The sequence below is a fragment of the Anopheles coustani genome, chromosome 3 (assembly GCF_943734705.1).
Source record: "Anopheles coustani chromosome 3, idAnoCousDA_361_x.2, whole genome shotgun sequence".
Lineage (NCBI taxonomy): Eukaryota > Metazoa > Arthropoda > Insecta > Diptera > Culicidae > Anopheles > Anopheles coustani.
The window spans coordinates 92930243-92945146 of NC_071288.1; the positions used below are offsets into that span (position 1 = coordinate 92930243).

Here is a 14904-nt window from a genome sequence, read left to right on the forward strand (position 1 = left end):
AAAACTGCAAATTTACCCAGATTACGCAGGAAACCGTAACGAAAACGCAAACAACTCGAATTGATCAATCGATTGTTAGATGAAACGCTTGCCACACGATCCTTGCGTTGACAGCACACGGCTCTCTCGAACAGGGAAACGTTCCCGTCCTGCCCATGGGCATTACGCTTCTTCTTCGGTTTATTGTTTATTTTGCCTCTAAAATTATGGTTCTATTTAGGGCGGCTTTTGTTACCTATTTATCGGCGATGTTTTCGAGGCAATAATTCTTTTTTCTCTTCTATAATTCCTTTGCACGCCGAATGTTGGTCGTTTCTTTCCCTTCTCATATGAGTTCTTGTACGATAAAGATAAGGAAAACATCAAGGGCTGGGAAGGATATTTATATTTTAACGATGGTTTGTTGGTACGGAATGAGTGCTATTTAAATAAAAGCCTGCCTTTATGTAGAGGAAAGGCTGTTTGGAAGAGTCTTGTTACGCTCCTTTCGTGGCCGGACGAAAATTCCTTCATTACATCCTGTGTCCGAGCTGGGTTCGAGTTTTGTTTACCGAGTTTTGTTTTGATTTCCAGTACGAAAAAGAGGGAGAAATACACAGACTCACGAAAAGATGCATTGCTACACACAGCCTCACGAAAAGATATGCAATACACTATTTATTATCCTTCTACTGAGAAGCAAGACAATGTCATCCTTTTTTTGTGTATAAAGAAATGTTGCAAAAGAAAACTTCGAAGCAAGCAAACTGTGTGAAGGACAGGGCGGAAATTTGAGTAAAGAAAAACATCAAAATGAAAGGACGAAAAGCAAAAAGGAAAAATCTGTACATGGTGTCCGATCTTTGCTCATCTCTTCCTGTTCTCTGGCGGCGTTGACACACGCACACAAGCGCTGGAGAAACGGAAAGTTTGGACTTTCTTCTGTGCGTTTTGAGTATCCTTTTTGCACCGACGATTAGTTTTGTGAGAACTTTTAAAATTTTACCTGCGTTCTTGAAATCATTGAGAGTGCTTGGGAAAGGTCTAGAAAAGAAAACAGCATAGTGCAATAAAAAAAATCGCTGTTTCATTTCTTTCTGTTTCCCATTCGTTTCGTTTCACAAACTACATGAGAATAGTTTTTGATTTTAGGAAAGTTTTGTCATAAAAATCATTTTTGTTACTACACGCAATTCTAACGTTGTTATTTTTCCCTTTCTCGTTTACAGAAACCATCTTCATGCAAGTAGAACCCTCCCTGCTGGCCGTGTCGTGCATCGCATCGGCCACCCGCGGTCTCAACGTTTCGACGAAGCTGGCCGTCGGCTACGACCTGTGCCGGGTGACGATGCACGCCCTGGACAAGATCGACTTCATCGTCAAGATCATCGAGGAGATCGTAGCGCGCGAAATCGCCGACAAGCAGTGCCAGCAGCAGGCACAGCTCGCAGCGGCCGGCAGCAGTTGCAAGGAGCAGTACCAGCAGGCACCCCAGAAGCTGTCCGCCTCCACCGCCAACAGTAGCAGCGGGCCGCCCCAGCAGCAGCAACCGGAAACGCCAACCGACGTGCAGTTCATCTACTTCTAAACGAGATTTGGCGCTCCGCAGTTCCCAATATCAGATTCTTTTCCCCCCCCTTGCAAGAGAGTGTGATCATTAATAGGTCAAGCAAATGGCCCCGATTTACCACCTCCTACCGGCAGCGATGGAGTTGTTTGAGGTCAGCCCATTGATAAGAACGACGTGCATTCGCTTCCCCATCCATCATCACCTGCGTCGGAAAAAGGGCCGAAGACGCCGGACTGTAAAGAGATGAAGACGGCGAAGTTTTTCATACGAAATGAAAAAAAAAAACCAGGAACACGGGTTGCACCGGGGAGGGGAAAGAGTTTGATCACCAAAAAAACACATCGAAGATAAAAACCCACAACACACGCACAAATTGAAGGATTTCACTCAAACAAACTGCGCTTGGCGCACACCGTGTACGTGTGCGGTTCATAGGTCTTAAGTTGGTTTACTTCATTACTATAGCTATACATAGCTCTGGATAAGCTTCATTCCGCTTTTCCCCCCATATCCGGCGGCGCAATGGGGGGTAGAAGAACGCTTTCCGCGCGCCCGTTTTGTACATATTAGAAGTTACTAGGAATTCCCCAAGCCCATTCATTCAGGATCCGCGCAACACCGCATCCCCATTAGCTTATATTATCATTCGGTCTTATTCTTACTGAGAGAGAGTTATGAGAATTTTCCATTAATTTTTTTTTTTTGCATTTTGTGTTCGATTCTATGAAACTGTTGATACATTTTGATGGGAGAGGAAAAACACGATTTAGCAGCGTTTTGAAATTTTCACACATTTTCTTGTTGTTACGTTGTTGTATGGGGGGGGAGAGAGAGAGAAGGGTGGAGAAGCCACACCACCACACGTCCACCATCAATGGTACAGTTTATTATCGGGGTTTTTTTTTTGCTCTGTTTGCTTGCATCCTCTTAATAATAACTGCTCGGTGGCGACGACGGCGGCGTGTTGGCCACTCACGAGCAGCTCGCGCCAATGGGTCGTGATACTGCGATAACGCCGACGACGACGACGACGCGACAATGTACAAAACGATATGTTTGTTTGCTTGCATGCTGCTGGATGGAAAGGAGGGGGCAGGGAGAGAGAGAAGGAAAAGAAAATTAACCATAGAGAACGAGGAGGAAGGGAGGGCCCCCGGGGGAGAAAGTAAACAAGCGCAACACGTCGATGATGAAAAGGAGCCACACTGATAGCATTTAAAGAGACCCCGAGACGACTGAATGAACCCCCCCTCACGTTCCTCACTTTCTACCTTACCAACCACCTCCTCCTCTTGGGTCTCTCGTTATCCAACCTTTCGGCGGCGCGCGCAGAAAGTGCAAAAGAACGCCCCGGGCCACACGATAAGAAAAGTGAGCGAACGACGAGGAAAGCCCACCACACCACCACCACAACCAACTCTTTTGACGGCATACATGTATCGTACCTCTCTGGCGATAGAAGCTTTCTGGTTGGGAACACAATTTTCTTTATCGGCTTTCGAAGAAAAAGCAAAACACACGCTGAAAAAGAAAAACATGACCCACTACCCTCAACGGACCGAAGGTGTTATTGCGGATATCCGTGACGAGATCGCAAGCAAGTTCCATGGGGCTGCGCTCTTCTATCGCCGCGCTGTTCTCCGGCCGTTTGTTGTAAATAGTGTTAGGGCCATCCTTTCGGTAGGAGAACAATGTTGCTTGTAAGCGCAAGCTTGACGTCGTCACCGTCACCGTCAGTCTTATTCAGGTTCCGTAGTTCAGCGGTGTGGCCACAGTTTAGATTTCATTTTTCATTCTAGTTTGTTTGCGAGCAATTTATTTTCTTTTTTCTTATAAAACAACTGTTACTGTTGTGTTTTTTTCATTCATTCCTCTATACTCGACTGTTTTCCTCATTTAAAATGTTCTTGTTCGTTTCTAATTCATTGGGGATTTTCTATAAAAAAAAAAAACTAAAAGTTTGATAAATTTGTTTGTAAAGTTAAAACAAAAGAAAAGAGATGATGAAAGTCTCTGAAATTTGATATAAAATCATAGATTTTTTTACAAACGAAAAAGAGAGAGGGAGAAAAAGAAACAAGAACACACACTGAATGAAACAACAACGAAGTAGGAACATTCACAAAATAATAATAAAAAAAAATATAAGAAACAATCGGAAACTACATACGCTTTTGATGATAAGTAGTAAATGCGGTGCGCCACCGTGCGCGTTGAATTCTACACAATAGTTAATAGGGAAAGAGAAAGAGAGAGAGAGAGAGAACACAGATGGAGAGAAGAAGGGAAAAGAAAGCAAATGAAAAGTGTCAAAGCATGTTCTTTCGAGCAAAACATTGGTGTGTTGTAGTAGGAGGGGGGGTTTGGAGGAGGAAAGATGTTTGTTGGTAGAGTTGTTCGTTAGCTCTAAAGGTGGCACTTTGCTTCCAGCTGATTTCCTCTCAGATATGTACGCCTCCCTCCCTCCTCTTGCACACCAACGTCGAAGATACAACGATGCAATTGCATTTGTCTAGATACTGGAGAGGGTTTTTTTTCCTAAAAGAACTGAATATTCAGGTGCTCACCCTGTGCACGCCGTTACACAGCCTATGTACTGTTTAAAATTTAAGATAATTTTCAACAACAACAACAACGAAAAATGAAAAGCAAAAAAAAATCTAACTGAAATAAAAAAAATGTAGGATATACTGTTAAAGAAAAGTTACGCTTGTACAAATAGTAAGAAGGAAGAAGGTGCCCAATGCATAACAAATGTGGAAAGGTTAAATAGGATGCGGCAGCCGGAAAACTTTACGCCCTCGAGGAAGCAAGATTAGTGTCGTTCTGGTTATGGACCCTGTAACATAACCAATGGACAGTTGTGCGTTAAGTTGTTTTTTTTTTAGAGTGTAGCCGTTTATTGCCAAAGAAAATGTAGTAAGTCGAATGTAAGCATAATAGGAAGGAAAAGATGGAGGGAAAAAGGAGAAAGGGGACTGTTTGTGAAAAATTGAAGTAGATATAGAATGATATTAGAAGAGATGGCGGGAAGAGGAGGGACACATTCTCCCTCCCACAACATTAGGATGAAGAGAAAAGAGAGACTACTAAAATACAGACCATTTACAACTCCACAACAAATACAAACGGAACATTTCACGCACAAACAGCCCAACTAGCTGCCGGGATTTATACACTTATCAAAGCAAATAACAAACAGCGCAGTTATGAAGAAAAGGAAAAGAAAACGCTCGAGCAATGCCATTACAACACAAACATAGGTTTAGAATTCAGAAGCTGCTAAGCTGCATTTGCATTGGATTTACTAAAAGAGCCATCTCTCGAGCGCCGAGAGTAGTAGAGTCGTCATCGCGGGCCGACAATGTAATTAGTTCTATGCTAGGCACCCAGCAACACCCACCCTCTCGGTCTCTCTCCGTCTTTTCGCCTTTGGAGAAGCAATGGGAAGTAGGTTATAGGAGAACTGTATCTTAGTTAAGCAAGCACACACAGTTGTGGCGTTCGTTGAATGAAGGTGGTAACTTTTCCGGTGTTTTGCCATGAACGATCCTCGATTCTCGGTCTATACCACCACCATCAATGCACCTTTTTCACACACAGATACACACGTGGAACACAGCACGAGATTTAAATTTTAGGGCAGTCCGATCTCAACCAGTAGCAGGAGCTAAGGAAACTATCAAACAACTAGCAGTGAGTTATATGGTGTTAGGAGAAAAATACTACACACCGGAAGCGGAGGAGGAAGCCACAAGGCAGAATAGGAGAGAGAGATGTGAATAGCGTGGATATAATCTTTTTGTAACTATTTTCATGTACATACAGTTTAATAGAAGGAAATAGGCATTTAAACCAACTAGGAAGGGGAGAACTTCTTAGGGGCAGTTAAACGAGAGGAAGAATTGTTCATAAATGATGCAAACGATAGAAAGCGAGAGAAAAAGGGGAGCATTTTTGACAATCTTCAACGAAAATGAAGCGCGCACTACCTACTTAAAAAAAAAAGAAAACAGAAATGAACTAATATAGGAAAGATATTCTTCTGGTAATTGAATTGCATTCTTTTGGCGCATTTGATTGAACCGACGAGACACACACACACACACATGGGGAGGAGTGTAGGGTTGTTCTTTATGGTACTTTCCATCTTTTTTTTTTTTTTGTTAATCTAGTCTTAAATAAGAGAATTTATATTTTATTTATACGAACATACAAACGAATACCAAAATTATCAGCAAGAGTTTGCGGGGGTAGGAAGGAAGTGGAAAAAACGAGACATAAGAGGGAAAGAACCCGTTTTGGATGAAGATAAGGAAAAAGAAATGCGTGCAAAGTGAAATCTTCTGTGGGTAGGAAGAAGTTATGAAAAAATACATCGAGTTTTATACCATAAACGAACGGAAAATTCAGACTGTTGAAAAGTAGGCGCTCAAAACACGAAAAGAAAACGGAAACAAAACAATGCTGAATAGAGCAAGTGAACACACATGCAGTTTTTGTTAGTGTGAAACACAGGATTTCAATGGATTTCGATGGTAAAAAATAGGATTATATTGTTGTACTATACCATAAACGCGGAAAATGCACAGAACTACTACTACTTCTACTACTAGTACTACTACTAGAATAAGTGTACGGATAACAAATAAAAAAGAATTCCTACAACGAACTCTCGTCAACGGTTATGTAAAGTTTGTATTGATAGTGCCACGCCGCACACTACTTCTCCCAACCTAATACTACAACGCTTAGTTTTAGAAATATTGTACCGTTTTCCCCCGGCGTACGGTGTTCGACTTATCTTCGTTTCTACTAAGTTAAGCTTTTGTTGGTGCACTTTCGTTTAATGTTAATGAGCGTTTAATGTTAGTTCACCGTTTTAATGCGCAACCGGTTCAGGCAAGCGGAAGCATGTTATAGTCAGGGATCAGCAAAGAAAGGACTAATTGGTAGCAATTACGCATGTTTTTTTATGTGGTCACGTTGGGCGTTTTCCACAAGGCAGGGGGGAAAATGATCGCCATGCAATGACCCCTTGGCATGGTTAGGCTCGTCTGAGGAGCTTCTACTAAACGACGCAGTTATTTATCGTCAACTTATTCTTACTCTGTTCATAAAACTAAAATGGTCAAAATAAATAATTTAAAATAAAACATTCTTCTGTACTTGTCGTATTATTGAAAGAATATGTATTTGAAGAGAACACGTCTGTTCCACTGCAAGAGTTTTACAATATTTTCATAGATTATGGTTACTGAATTCTCCTCAGTTTTTAAAAAGTAATTTATTGACAAAGAATTATTTTTACTTAATCTTGAAGAAGGAACATAAGAAACATCGCCTTATGCTTACCATAAAGTAAGCAAAGACATGAATCGTAGCACCATTGTAGCAGAGACACACGGGCAAAAACTTCGCCGCACCAACCAAGGCGCACAACAAAGAGGTGGGCTCTTTTCATTTCAAAATGGTGTGATAAAAGATGGCGTTTACGAACGCTGTACACGTAAAAAATATTTAAAATCTGATTACACTAACTAAAGTCCTCAAATTATTTCCGTTCTATCAGAAACTATCATTTTCCCCAAAAAGAAAGCACATAGTCGATGCGACATATCCGATCAATGATTGTCAAATTAGGTAAGAACATACCTCTATCTTCTAACTCATTGGTGATCAACTGGTTTGTCAATTGATCAATCTGGTGCAGATTGTTTAGACACAACAATAAAATTCAGTGTACAGTACATGCGGCTTTATTTAGATTAAAGCTTTACATTACTTATTGTAATTAAAGCAACAGCCATGTCGGGAAATCGAAGTTTCCGCATTCCACAGAACCTTCCCACAAAGGCGAGGAAATGCTTGATCTCACCGGATCAACGACCGGCAGCTGGTGGCGTAGCACCAGCAGCGCCGGCAACAAACCCGGCAAATTTCCGGGCACCGGTCGCAGTTCGTACCAGCAAACGCAATGATGAATTAAGTACGAAACTGATGGAGTTAGACAACACGCTGCTGAATGCGGTCGATTTGGCCAGCATTGAGCAACAGATCGAACCTTCGAAGCCACGTACCTCATCGGATGGCAATATGAAACGCGGCGCAGCGGATCAATCGATCAGATCGTTTCATAAACGTTCCAACTCATTAGGAGGTAGGTGCACGCTTTCGACGATTGATAACAACGTAGGCTGTGAGATACTGTTTGCTCCATTTCATAACTGCTTTTCTGTTACAGCCATTGAGAGTAGAATTGTGGCCAGTACACCGAAACGGCGAAAATCAGCTGCTAGTAGCCGCCAGATTTATGTGCTACAAATGAGCATGGACGGAGGCGAGGTGAGTGATGAGGAGAGGGACAGTGGTTGTAATGAAAATCAGCCATCGAATCGATCAAACGTTGTGAACGAGGAAATTCCATCGGTTCATCATCTGTGGTCCGGGCTGGAAGACGACGATGATGAATTCCTCCGAGAGATGCTACCATGCGGGCAGGAACAGATCGCCAGTCATGATCAAGTTGATACGGACGAAATAATCAAGGATAAACTGAGGCGGATCGGGTCGTCCAAACCAGTAACGCATGTCGGTGACCTGCTGCGTGAGGGCAACGGGTTCGAGGTGTACACGAACCGGGACATCTGTTCGCAGTACATGCGGCTAGACCAGTCCCTCGTGGACGAAGGTGTGGAGCGAATCGACGCGATCGGTGCATCACAAATGGGTCATCCGGAGCGTCCGTCACAGATCCAACAGGTAGCCGACGAAGCCGAACGGGCCTTCGAGCTGCAACAGGTGAGCGAAGTGCAGCGGATTTTCGAAAACTGTGAACGTACACTGCACGACATGACCAACATCGAGCCGATGGCGGTGGCGATCGATGAGGGAAGCCCGCGGATGAGGGCCAGCAACTCGACCCTAGCGGCCATTAATTGGGATGAGGAAATTTCAGACCAGACTACCAAGCCAAAATCTACCGCACCCCGCGTATCGTCGCTTTTCCTCGAGAAGGGTCCGTTCTTTGGGCTACCGAGCAACGTTCAGCGAATCCTGCGAGACTTTCGTGGGATTGGCGAGCTGTACGATTGGCAACAGGAGTGCCTGGCGCTGCCGGCGATCCCCGAGAGACGTAATTTGATCTACGCATTGCCCACGAGCGGCGGAAAGACGCTGGTGGCGGAGATTCTTATGCTACGGGAGATTATTTGCCGGCTGCGGAACGTCATGTTCATCGTGCCGTACGTTTCACTCGCTCAGGAGAAGGTGATCGCGCTCAGTCCGTTCTCAATCGAGCTGCAGTTTCTGTTGGAGGAGTACACCGGCGGAAGGGGACAATGTCCACCACGGAAACGGCGCAAGAAAAACACGATTTTTGTTTGTACGATCGAAAAATCGCTTCTCCTCATGGACTCACTCATCGAGGCGGATCGGGCGAACGAGATCGGGCTGATCGTGATCGACGAACTGCACATGATCGGAGAGCAGCGACGCGGGGCCAGTCTAGAGATGCTGATCACAAAGGTGCAGTCGCTGCGGGCCGGAATTCAGATCGTGGGAATGAGTGCCACTATCGGGAACTTGGGTGAAGTGGCACGTTTCATGTTGGCCGACGTTTACTGTCGCGACTTCCGGCCGGTAGAGTTGAAGGAGTACGTCAAGTGTGGGGACGATCTGTTCGAGGTGCGCGGCCAGGCCGAACGTATGGATGACGTGTTCGGGGAGAAGCGACGGTTGGAGTTTAACTACAGTGAGGAACTGCGACGGATCGATCAGGACCATGTGATCGGTCTGATCATGGAGGTAATTCCTGAGAGTTCGTGTTTGGTGTTTTGTCCTACCAAAAACAAGTGTGAAAGTTTGTGCGCCATGTTGGCGAACAAGTTGCCGGGTTCGTTTGCCGAGCACCGGGCAGAGGAAAAAGCACAGATTATAAAGTCCCTCCAAGACGATGGGTCCGTTGCACCCATCCTACCGCAGTCGTTCCGTGTCGGAGTCGCTTACCATCATGCTGGGTTGACGCAGGACGAGCGGCGCACGATCGAGGATGCATTCCGGGCCGGCATCCTTTCGCTGATCGTGTGCACTTCAACGCTGGCCGCCGGTGTGAACCTTCCGGCGAAGCGAGTGATCATCCGGTCGCCCTACATTGGGACGGGTTTTCTAACGCTCAGTCGCTACAAACAAATGGTTGGCCGGGCCGGGCGTGCGGGTTTCGGCGAGACCGGCGATTCCATACTTATTTGCGCTCAGCGCGATATACCGCAGGTTTGCGAGATGCTCTGCTCACCGATGGACGTCGCCGAGTCGTCGCTCATCGAAGACGATCGGGCCTGCTTCAAATCGCTCGTACTCAGCTCGATCGGGCTCGATCTTAGTGTGACACGGGATGCGCTGCAAGCGATGGTTGGAAGTACGCTGCTTGCGCAGCAAGCGAAGCGACGCGGAATCGATCTCGAGGCCATCACCGACGAAACGATCGTGCAGCTGTACCAGGGCAATGCGATCAAGGCAACGCACGATAGCTGTCTGCGCAATCCACCGAACATGGTAGTGGAAATCAGTGGCGCAGGTGGTGCCCATAACATCCCTGTCACCGGTACGGCCCCTATGCCCGGGGATGAACGATCGGAGGTAGCGGTGGGACAGGCGTTCATTCGAGTACACAAGACACCGTCCCGTCCGGGTAAGGTTATCAAAACGATCGATCGAACGAGCCCGCTGGAAGTGAACCGACTGGGCAAGGCGGCCATCCGTGCCGGGTTCGACATGGAGCGAGCGGTCCGGTTCTACGACGAGATGCAGGAACTAGGCAAACGACTGTGTGTGCTCGATGAGTTCGATCTGTTCTTCCTCATTCTGCTGGAGGACGGACGGGAAGTATATCTCAAAATGGATGATTTGATCGTTCTGGTAAGTAGCCCATTGTAAAGGATAGCAAATATCCTTAAACGTAAAACACTGCACGTTGAACCACAAGTTCCTGTAAATTTGAAATGTATATGTAGTGCTTCTTTGCCTTCTTGTATTGCATAATCTGCCACTTTTAGTTTTCATAGCTCAATGGAGCAAACCGTACGATAGCTTTCTTTTTTTAAATTTCTTATAAAGCAACTGTTTTGTTGTTGTATCGTATGTTCAAAAAAGGTTCGTGATGGATCAAATAATATTTGATTAGATTTTAGAGTTGCTTCTACTAGAAGCGAATTACGGAAGACTACGCTGTCACCTCGATTGCTTTTTTGGAGGAAAAGAATTAATCGTTTGTGGGAAATCAAAGCAACGATCTTTTAAACAATTCAGGTCATCGGAAATACTGGATCAAAGTGTGCCAGTTGTGACTCAGCATATTTTGGATGTTGCCGAAATCAAGTGCAACGGTCTTCCTCAACCGCTCTTTTTAAAGATCTTGATTGAAAATCGTTTGGTTCAGTGCAACAAAAGGGCCTATTCCGAACGAAATCGTCAAAGGTAAACTATCGTTAAACCATAAATAAACGATCGTTTTGAGTTAAATCGGTTGCAAACCTATCACATCCGTTCAAACAGACGATCGTCGAAATAATCGTCAATAAAATCCTTTGAGCTCTGCCATCTGTGAGTAAATTTGTCGAGCAGTTGAGTTAACGATCGTTATAGGTATCACATAAGCTTAATTTACAGCAATGACGACCGTTAAGTTGTCGATGACTAAAAAGCAATCGATAACGCCAACCTGTCCATGAGAAAGCGTCCGATTTGATCATTGATCTACCCACGACGAACATGTTCAATAGCGCGACGATGAATCTAAAGAATACACACTAGTGCTAACCGATATTTTTGCCCAGTGTTGGATGTCACGGCCCGGCGAGAAAAGAAGGAGATGAAATAGTCGCTATTCTAGTTGCAACACAGTCGCCAAAAAGCTATGTGTGAGCATTGAGGGAAATTAAAACTGCTCGAGCTTATTGTATTATCGATCGTATATCATATTAACGATCGTTCATGAAATTCGTTCGGGAAACCTTTTTCGAGCCGTTTATTAGATGACCGTCTATTTGCTATACGATCGATTAGCGTTGACGACTTCGTTCGGAATAAGCCCTAAAGATGATGGATAAAAAATCGTGCAGATTGATTATACTCCTGATTTCTTGCATTAAAAAGTGGTACAATGCAATACGCCCATTTACTGACTGCAAATCTTTTTCCAGACCACTAAACTCTCGGATGAACTGCTGAAAATCGCCGCACGGTACAACATCAATAACGTGCTAATAGCTAAAATTCTTGCGCGCCGCACCGTACCCGAAGAGGCAATGTTCCGGGTGCAGCGTTTCTTCCGTGTGCTGATCGTGCACGACCTATGGAGGCAAATGGGTCTCCAGGAAGTTGCCCTCAAGTACCGCGTGAACGCGGGTGCGATTCAGAGCCTCATGACCAGCACAGCCGGGACGGCGTACAGTTTGCTGCGGATGTGCGAGGAAATTCCGGAACTGTGGGCGTTCAAGCATTTGCTGACGGGCATGACCGAACGGTTGACGCACTACTGTAAGCTCGAGCTGATGCCACTGATGGAGCTGCCCTCGGTGAAGCTGGTAAGTGGCGATCTCGTTCGCGTGTTGTTTGTGGCGAAATTAATCTCGTTGCGTTTGTTTTTTTCTAGGGTCGTGCCAAACAGTTGTACCGGGCCGGATACACCACGCTCGCCTCGATAGCCCGTGCCAAATCGAAGGAGCTGGTAGAAACCATCGAATACATGAACTACCGCACGGCGAACCATTTGATACTGAGCGCGAAGGTAACGCATGCATACAGTCGAGGCTGATTCTACATTTCTCCTTTACAACCTTACAATTTTCTTACTACTTGTTGTTACTTTTAGGCGAAACTTATGGAACAAGTTGATGCACTACGCGAACAGGCAGAAGAGTATCTCTCGCAGCTGAATCGTTGATCTTGTTTTCCTCATCCTTGTAGCGGTGAGGAATATCAAAGATCCACGCATCACCTCGCATCAGTTAGCTGAAAGTAGATAAAAAGGACTAAACGTAGGTAGAACTATTGACTAATTGCCAAAACGGTAGCAAACGTAGGGTTGCAGGTTAGCTTATGAAGCTTCCCGCACCATGCACGGGCAGATGTGAGCAAAGTCGTGATCTCTTGTTGTTGAATTAAGTATGTTTCTCCATGTTTTCTTGAGATGAATTATTTATTTTGGACTAGAAAGACTTGTTCTTTGAACTACCCGGTGTAATATTTCCATTTTTTGTTTTCTTTATTTCATCAAGTAAAAGTAAGTTAAATTATAACGAGGCAGTTGTTTTTTTTCGATACATTTTCTTACACTCTAGGTCGAAATTCCACGTACATTCCCTTTTCGCTTGATATACCGAAAATAGTTTTTGCCAATTGCAATGGAACCGGTGTATTGGGAGTTTTCTCGAACGTGAACTCCATCAGCATGTAGTAGAAGATCGCTTTCACCTCCATGAGGGCGAAGCGGGATCCAATACAATTTCTGGGTCCGATTCCAAAAGGAAGATACGTACTAGGATTAATTTTATCACGATTTTGGGGACTGAACCGTTCCGGATCGAACTTTCCCGGGTTGGGGTAGTACTGTGGATCGTGGTGAAGGCCAGCGATGGGAAAGAACACAACCGTATCTTTTTCAATGGTGAATTTTAGTCTCTCCCCATCGTCCACCACGTAGTCCCGTACGCACACGCGATCGGTAGAAGGAGCCGGTGCCCACTTTCGCAGGACTTCCGAGACGACCATGTCCATGTACTGCATCTTCTGCACGGCATCGTACGTCAGTGGACCACCTCCGAGGGAGGCTTTTGTTTCGCGTATCTCCTTGTACAGTTTATCCTGTACATCGCGATTAAGGGTCAACTCGTACGCCAGGAATGTCAAACAAGTGGAAACGGTATCGAAGCCGGCGAGGAAAAAAATAAGACACTGCGCAACCATCTCCGCTTCTGACATTTCCATTTCTTTACCGACTTGAACTTGGCTCACTTCCGATTCCTCGACGGTGGCGAATCCTTTGACTTCCTCTTCCTCCTTGGTTTCCTTCTGATGTTTGAGCATTCCCTTCCGTGCTTCCATCAACAGGTGCACGATATCGGGACGGACGATACCATCTGATTCTCGTGTACGAACGGTCTCCCGAATGATCTCCGTAAAGAAATCATTCTGTTCACGATCGAACAGATCCAAACCCAACCAACCCATCAATCTTGGTGCCATTTGGAAACCGAACATTTTAAGAATCACAATCGGCCGGTCGAAGGCTACCATCTTCTTTCCGTTGGTGTAGAAATCGTTGTTGGCATTGCCCATCGAGTCCACCTTCAGACCGAAGGCGCATGTCGCTATCACGTCATTCGAGAAGCGCGTAAACACATTCTTCATCTCGTGCTCCTGTGAACCACCTTTAGCGCGCACTTCGTCCTTATAAAACTTCACCATATTCTCGCAACATTCACGAACCAGGTCGAACATCTGCCGCATCTTACTTCCGGTAAAGGCAGGGCTAATGGTGGCCCGCATATTCCGCCATTTCTGATCGTTAAGGGCGACCAGTGTTTTGCTGAACAAAGCCCGAGGGTGGTTGTTGTCCGTGTTGCCGAAAATGGATCGATGGTTCACGAAATAGTCGAAATCCTTCACGCCAATCCGTTTAATCAGTTCCGGATCACGCACGACGAACACCGGTGTCGTCATGTCGAACATTCCGAAAACTCTACATACAAGTAAACAATCCGAGCATTGAATTAAATAAGCACGAACCAGTACCCAAGCTAACACTTACTTCACTAAGGGATACTTGTTGTAAATTTCGATGATAAACTCATGCAGCGCAATCTTCTTCATAACCAACCGCCACGTACTTCCGAACAGTGGTTTAGCGGCGATGGAAGGTATCGGCTTATCGTGGAAGTAGTTAATATCCTTTGTAATGTGGTGGTAGACGATGTACACGATGGCCACAAGCGGCAAAAGGTAAATCAGATAGATCTCCATCTTCTATGACACTACTTCAAGACCAACTACAGTTTACCAACTGAGATGGTTTGCTTTCTCAGGAATACTGAAACAGAGTCACGCCTTCAATGTCGCTCTTATACTGGTCGACCAGCTGTGAATTTAAATAAATTACTCGTTGGCAAACAGCGCTCGTCCAAAATGACTTGCGGTATTCAAGGTCCAATTGATTAAACGGTTCTGACAACCAAGCGTTTTGAATCACAGCTGGAACGGCAAAATATTGTAAAATAGCATCATTCGGTTGATTGGAAAAATTTAAAGTTGTCTTCCCACACGAAAGGAACCTAATATAATACCTGTGCAAATTAATA

General features: G+C 45.0%; 3 protein-coding genes across 4 annotated transcripts in view; 2 read left to right on the forward strand and 1 right to left on the reverse strand.

Annotated features, from left to right (window-relative positions):
- Positions 1-6209, forward strand: part of LOC131271825 (G1/S-specific cyclin-D2) — a 38769-nt gene extending 32560 nt beyond the window's left edge. For both annotated transcript variants that reach the window (XM_058273380.1, XM_058273379.1), the window contains exon 5: positions 1209-6209. In XM_058273380.1, the coding sequence (XP_058129363.1) occupies positions 1209-1567 (359 nt within the window). In that variant the 3' untranslated portion in view covers positions 1568-6209. The remainder of the gene's footprint in view (positions 1-1208) is intronic.
- A 1147-nt stretch (positions 6210-7356) lies between these two features.
- On the forward strand, positions 7357-12846 carry LOC131271801 (helicase POLQ-like). The gene is made up of 5 exons (XM_058273346.1): positions 7357-7709; positions 7794-10465; positions 11749-12132; positions 12201-12335; positions 12420-12846. The coding sequence occupies exons 1-5, from the start codon at positions 7358-7360 to the stop codon at positions 12489-12491; spliced, it is 3615 nt and encodes a 1204-aa protein (XP_058129329.1). The 5' UTR covers position 7357; the 3' UTR covers positions 12492-12846.
- A 31-nt stretch (positions 12847-12877) lies between these two features.
- On the reverse strand, positions 12878-14569 carry LOC131269663 (probable cytochrome P450 9f2). Its single transcript, XM_058272146.1, has 2 exons — positions 14358-14569; positions 12878-14288 (listed from the first exon to the last, which is right to left on the reverse strand). Exons 1-2 carry the CDS (start codon positions 14567-14569, stop codon positions 12878-12880), a joined length of 1623 nt encoding a protein of 540 aa, XP_058128129.1.
- Between the last annotated feature and the right edge of the window lie 335 nt (positions 14570-14904).

What these genes read in the sequence shown, in the direction of transcription:
- LOC131271801 (XM_058273346.1), top strand. Translation starts at nt 7,358, where the DNA reads ATGTCGGGAAATCGAAGTTTCCGCATTCCACAGAACCTTCCCACAAAG. An exon ending in TGGATGATTTGATCGTTCTG is followed by an intron (nt 10,466 to 11,748) that starts GTAAGTAGCCCA and finishes ATCTTTTTCCAG; the next exon opens with ACCACTAAACTCTCGGATGA. An exon ending in ATTTGATACTGAGCGCGAAG is followed by an intron (nt 12,336 to 12,419) that starts GTAACGCATGCA and finishes TGTTACTTTTAG; the next exon opens with GCGAAACTTATGGAACAAGT.
- LOC131269663 (XM_058272146.1), bottom strand. Translation starts at nt 14,569, where the DNA reads ATGGAGATCTATCTGATTTACCTTTTGCCGCTTGTGGCCATCGTGTAC. An exon ending in AACAAGTATCCCTTAGTGAA is followed by an intron (nt 14,289 to 14,357) that starts GTAAGTGTTAGC and finishes ACTTGTATGTAG; the next exon opens with AGTTTTCGGAATGTTCGACA.